Below are 6,339 nucleotides of genomic sequence, written 5' to 3'. Positions count from 1 at the left end.
GAAAAAAATGCATAATTTTATTAAATGTCTGTTTTGTTTTGACTTTTGCATACCTGTCAATATCACGCTTCTTCAAATATTTTTCAAAACAAAATAGAAATAAAATGTATAGGCATGATAATATTATGATACGAGTACATCTTCCTAACATTTTATAACACTCACTTTTGGCGGTGGTCTTAATTTCCTAAATAAATTGGATTTGTTATATTGAAACACGTTTTACTTATTTTGCTGTTTTATTTTCTCTACTTCACTTTTGACACAGTAATTTCTTCTTTTTTACCATAGTGAATCGGACATACCGCCCACCAAAAACATAGTTTTTAAGATAAAATTAACTAAACAAATATACTTAACTAACTTAATATAGCTTATAAATAGCAATGGACTGCATAAAATTGTATAGTTTCTCCTTCCTTTCAATTGTACTTGCATGCCGCCCACCATGACTTACTCGGCCCCAGGTTGTTTCGGCAGTGGTATTATCTTGTACAAAGGTCTCTTCAATTCATTGTTTCCTTTGCACTGTACCGTCACTACTCTGACTATGTTATCTTCTCCTGGGTGAAGATACTTGATTCGACCCAGTAACCATTTAGTCGGGGGCATGTCTTCATTCTTGACGACTACCAAATCGCCTATCTCTGGTGATGGAACTACTACTTGCCACTTGAATCTCTGTTGCAGAGTGTTGAGATACTGTTGATATTCTGTTTGCTACAAAGGTTCGCCAATTATGTGAATCTGACTGTAGCCATGCTAGTACTACAGTTGAGTCCGTCCAGGCAAAGACTCTCTCTTTCGGTATACTCAATGGCTCCACTATATCTTCTATAAGTTCTGTCAATAGTGCTGCTGCAGAAAGCTCTAACTTGGGAATCGACAATTGCTTTAACGGTGCAACTTTCGTCCGTGCTGCGATCATAGTTACATGAATCTCGTCTTCTTCCACTACTCGCAGGTATGTAACAGCAGCATGTGCTTGAGTGGATGCATCTGCAAACCCATGTATTTCTGCCTTTTCTCTATTTACTAGTGTCGAATTCACCCATCTAGGTACAGTTGCATTCTGCAGATGTATTATCTCTTGTCTGTATGTTTTCCATTCTTCGATTAAATGGTTGGGTAATTCAGTATCCCAATCCAATTCACATTTCCATAGTTTTTGTATCAGCATCTTTGCTATTATTATGACTGGTGACAGCCAACCAAATGGATCGAAGAGGCGTCCTACGTCTGAAAGAATTGCTCTCTTTGTTACAGGATGTCTCAGTTCTGGTAAATTAACAGTGGCTTTGAATTTGTCATCTTTCCTGTCCCATGTCAATCCAAGTATCTTTATAATCGCATCTTGTTTTATCACTCTGATTGTGTCTTCTCCTTGTATATGGTTCAAAACTTCTTCTGAATTGCTCGACCACTTTTGCATCTCAAACCCTCCACTTTTAAGTATTGTTCCGATTTCTGTACATATCTTTTTAGCTTTCTCTACATCTTCAGCTCCCGTCATGAGATCATCCATATAGAATGAGTGTTTTATCAATGGAGCAGTTTCTGGAAATCTATGGGCTTCATCATCAGCTACTTGATTTAGTGTTCGTACAGCTAGATATGGAGCTGCAGCTGTACCAAATGTGACAGTTGTGAGGTTGTAGTATTTTATGTCATCACTAGGGTCATCTCTCCAGACAATTCGTTGCAGGTCTGTATGTTCTTCAGTCATTTTAACCATTCTATACATCTTTGTTATGTCACCGACAATGCAGATTTTATGCGTGCGCCATTTAGTTATTAGGCTCCGCAGATCAGGTTGCAGTGCAGGCCCAATCATCATTGCGTCGTTCAGTGAGTGACCATTTGAACCCTTTGCCGATGCATCAAATACTACTCTAACTTTAGTTGTCTCTCTGTCTTCGCGAACAACTGCATGGTGTGGTAAATACACTGTCAGTTCATTGTCTGGTGTTTTAGACTCGTTCATATGACCCATCTCTAAGTATTCGTGTATGACCTTTGTGTATTCAGTTTTCAATTTGTCATTTCTTTTGAATTTTCTCTCCAACTGCTTGAATCTAGCTATAGCTTGCTGCTTGGTATCTCCACACAACTTTACTGTTTCTTCTATACTTTGTTTCAGTGGTAAATGTACTATGTATCTTCCTGTTTCATCTCTTGTAGTACTATCTTTGTAAATATTTTCACACATTTCTTCTTCTTTGGTCATAAGCTTCCTCTTTTTGTATATATCTGTCTCTATTTCCCAGAACTTCCGTAACATATCATTGTCTTCTACCACTTGTCTTGTGATATGTAGGGTTGTCACATTATGTTTCATTATTTCCTCTGTACCTTCTTTCTGACCGGAAAGTATCCATCCCAACATTGTTTTCTGAGCCACTACTCCATCTGGCAGTTTTATTAGTCCTTCTTCTATTATTTTACAGAAGACTTCTGCTCCGAGCAATATATCAATTTTTCCCGGTGTATTGTAAGTAGGGTCAGCCAAATTTAATGTTTGTAGTATTTGCCAATTCATTATTATATCTTTCGACGGTAATTTAGTGGATATTGTTTTCAGAACGTAAGCTGTCACATTTACAACTTTTTTTGTGTAACTTGACTTTATTTTCATCTCGACCAAATGTTTCAGAGGAATTTTAGTACCTTCTCCGACTCCCGACGCTACACCGTTGATGTCTGTTTTTCTTAGCCTCAATAAATCAACAACTCTCGCAGATACAAATGATGCCTCAGAGCCTTGATCTATTAGTGCTCGCAACGTATGTACCGCACCATCCTCTGATTCCATTTGAACTTGGGCTGTCGCTAATAGCACTTGAGTACTTGGTTGTTGATTGGAGAAGTGTGCGGTTGTGATTGTAGGTTCTGGTTGTATGGTTGTTTCTCTCGCTCGGTGTAACAAGGAGTGATGTTTCTTATGACAGATGCGACATGTTGTTCTTTGTTTGCATTGATATACATTGTGACTTGGTATTAGACAGTTGAAACATAGATTGTTTTTCTTCACAAATTCTTGTCTATGCTCAACTGTTTGTTTTGCAAATTCTTTACAATGGTACATGTAGTGGTCTCCGTTGCAATACACACATGACCTTGAGTTTACCTTTGCATGTGCAATTTGACATGTATCTTCTTCACCTTCTTCAGCCATGGTGTGGAAAGATTTGTGTGTTTGGGGTCTTTCCCTCACAGACGATGGCTCTGAAGTAATTAATTCGAGTGTTCTAAACTTGGTCTCAAGAAATTTTTGCAGATCTCTCCACGTAGCCATCTTGTCTGAGTCTTCGTTATGTGAGTGTTCCTCCCAGCTTTTCAGTGACTCGGCGTCCATCTTCTGAGATACTAAGAACACTATGATTGGGTCCCAGGAATCAGTAGCTATCTTTAGATTATTTAGGCTGTTTAGGCATTCAGTCGTAGTATCCAACAGTGTTTTTATCTGACATGCTGACTGGTTGGTTACTTTCTTTTGGCTAAATAATCGTTTCAGTATAGAATTCGCAATCATCTTTTTGTTTCCGAAGTGCCCTTTTAGTATTTCCCATGCCTGTGTATAGTTGCTATCTGTTATTTGTATGTGGCGTAGCAACATCTCCGCCTCTCCGGCGACACTTGTTTTCAGGTAATGTAGTTTTTGTACATCGCTCAGTGATGTATTGTGAACAAGTGCTGTGAATAGGTCTTGGTATGTAGGCCAATCTTCATATTTACCGGAAAATGTAGGAAGTTGTATTTTCGGTAGTGTGGCAAAGGACATTGGACTATGTGGTACCTGTGCTGTTGTAGTTGTAGTTGTTTGTGGTAGTGACGGTTGTGTGAGACAATCGGTAAGGTCTGCTTGTAAATCAAGGTATATGTCTTGAATCTTGAAGTATTCTTCGTTCACAAAGTACTCGATGTCTTTCCTGTCCTCCCGCGGCGTGCACTTTGTGAGATTCTGAAATGCTTCTTTGTATGTACCCCAGTACTGTTCATTATTTTTTAACCTTGTTGTTATGTACCCTCCCGTTAGTCTTTGTTTCGGGCATTTTTTAAAGTTGACTAGTTCTCTTTGTATTATATGAGCCGTTTGATCCAATGTATTTAAGTACTCACTTTGTTCTTTGTTCAGTAATGCCATTTTTCACACTGAAATTTGCCAACTGTCACTAGTGCACTTTTCCAATTTATTTAGTGTAAATTGATTATCCCGGCTCGAAGGACCATTATGTTTGTTGTATTTCGTGGTCTTAATTTCCTAAATAAATTGGATTTGTTATATTGAAACACGTTTTACTTATTTTGCTGTTTTATTTTCTCTACTTCACTTTTGACACAGTAATTTCTTCTTTTTTACCATAGTGAATCGGACAGGTGTGATGTTAATTTATGCCAACCATCTTGCACATGCAATACTTCGTGAATCGTATTAAGATAAGCGTCCACCTTTCGGCGTCCTACGCATCGCATTCAGTATTATTTGTATAGAAATTCACACAAGTGTGTCCACTTAATCGGTATTGCCAAGCAACGCTGTTTCTGTGCACATTTATGAAAATCCGTTTGGTCCGATACGTAACTACGGCATCGATAGGTGGACGCTTAACTTAAGCCCCTTTCGCTGAATAGCCCTCATACAGTATAACCATGTACAGTAAGGGGCAGATAAACCTGACCCCCCTCAGAAGCATTGTTAGTATGAGAGGGGGGTCAGGTTTCTCTGCACCTGACCGTACCACACAATCGAAAAGCAGCAAATCATATTATGTTCCCACACTAGTTACATTTATTATGTAGATGGTTTTGTAATCGGAGGATGTATTCTGATCGGTTACATACATCTGGTTAGGCGACAATCAGCTGCATAGTAGTACCTATTACTTTAATTATGCGTGAGAACAAATAAAATGAAACTAGACTTGACTTTCCGTTACGTAAATTATTATAAATTGATTATAACAAAATTGTGAGTTACATAAGTAAAGTAAAGATACATAACAAACCTAGAAGTTTACTGAAATCCTACAAAAAGATTAAAAGACGTAAAAGTCTTTGGTTGTGTAGTTTCTGAATTTGTTATTTGGGTAACGATAACGATATTAGCTAACAATTATTACTATTTATTACACAGGCTGTATTGTACCTATACCCATTTGTCATTTAAGCCAACAGTTCGGAAGTAAATTCTCCATTTCTCCACAGTCTTTCGGCATATCTAATATACTATTAATGCCTAAACAGTATCGATGGATCCCCAGAGGTGACTGAATTCCTTTATTATGACACTCTAATATGTATGAGTTCCATTTTATTACCCACATTATTGAGATAAGGGTGTGTGTGGGGAGTGTATATGATATTGCAGAGTACAGCTTTTATGGGATTGGCTTATAAATGGCCTTTGTGGACGTGCAATACGAAATTTAGCTGCGCTGGTATGTCAGTAAAAAAATACCTATACAAGCATTGGTAGTAAACAAGTACTCAAACATAACACATACTGATTCTATCCCTTGCGCGTAGTGGGATTTTGTAGGACACATCTGACAGGGGTGATTAGGAGGATTGTTTACAACATTGAAAAATTCATCAAAATTACAAGATGTATAGCTCTATAATGAGTATATCAGAGTGATATACGCAAATTTAAAGTATACAAGCAACAATAGACCTGGATGTATGTTAGTCCTCGTGTACCTAATTGAACAAAATAATGAAAAAAATACCTCCTGACAAGTAGCAAGAATAAGAACCCCAGAAAAAACACATAGTAACACCATAATACAGATACAGTAAAGTATGCTTCCACTACCGCTCTTTGCAACTCCGTCTAAGACCACGCCTGGCAACATAATTGCTTTTAATTTTAAAGCAACTATTGAATCAAGTTAAAAGAGTAATCACGACAGACCAGCGTAACCAATCAACAAACACGTTTCGTTCAAAGACTATTACCTAACAAATGAAGCCGTTTCCTCCCGACGCATTGCTCTCAATTATCAGTTCCTAAGTACATCTCAAACCAAACAGTCCCGTGAAAGTATAACACATTCGTTTATACATCTAACAGGTTCGAGTGAGACTTTCTAGGGACTTGTCGGGCAAATAATGGCGGTATTCTGTTAGGGAATAGGAAATAGATGCGATATACAATTGAAATCGATCTTTTAATCATCATGAACCATTAGTGGTACATTGCTGTACATAGACCGCACAGAAGCATCACTACCTTCTTCCTTCTTAATCCAATAACTGCCGGCTAACCGTCTAATGTCACGTCGTTGGTTCAGCAAGCTAATTATTAGATTTAAAAAAATTGGGAGATAAGTGGCCACA

At 37.9% G+C, this 6,339-nt stretch overlaps 1 protein-coding gene across 1 annotated transcript; it reads right to left on the bottom strand.

Annotated features, from left to right (window-relative positions):
- Window positions 1-453: 453 nt before the first annotated feature.
- On the bottom strand, window positions 454-4,144 carry LOC125490429. Its single transcript, XM_048629615.1, has 3 exons — window positions 3,797-4,144; window positions 935-3,406; window positions 454-681 (listed from the first exon to the last, which is right to left on the bottom strand). The coding sequence occupies exons 1-3, from the start codon at window positions 4,142-4,144 to the stop codon at window positions 454-456; spliced, it is 3,048 nt and encodes a 1,015-aa protein (XP_048485572.1).
- Window positions 4,145-6,339: the final 2,195 nt, after the last annotated feature.

This window comes from Plutella xylostella, chromosome 23 (genome assembly GCF_932276165.1).
Source record: "Plutella xylostella chromosome 23, ilPluXylo3.1, whole genome shotgun sequence".
NCBI lineage: Eukaryota > Metazoa > Arthropoda > Insecta > Lepidoptera > Plutellidae > Plutella > Plutella xylostella.
Note: the sequence above shows the minus strand (reverse complement) of the source record. Positions and strands in the feature narration are given on the sequence as shown.

What these genes read in the sequence shown, in the direction of transcription:
- LOC125490429 (XM_048629615.1), bottom strand. Translation starts at nt 4,144, where the DNA reads ATGGCATTACTGAACAAAGAACAAAGTGAGTACTTAAATACATTGGAT. An exon ending in CTACAACTACAACAGCACAG is followed by an intron (nt 3,407 to 3,796) that starts GTACCACATAGT and finishes AATAATCTAAAG; the next exon opens with ATAGCTACTGATTCCTGGGA. An exon ending in TGGAAGAAGACGAGATTCAT is followed by an intron (nt 682 to 934) that starts GTAACTATGATC and finishes ACTCTGCAACAG; the next exon opens with AGATTCAAGTGGCAAGTAGT.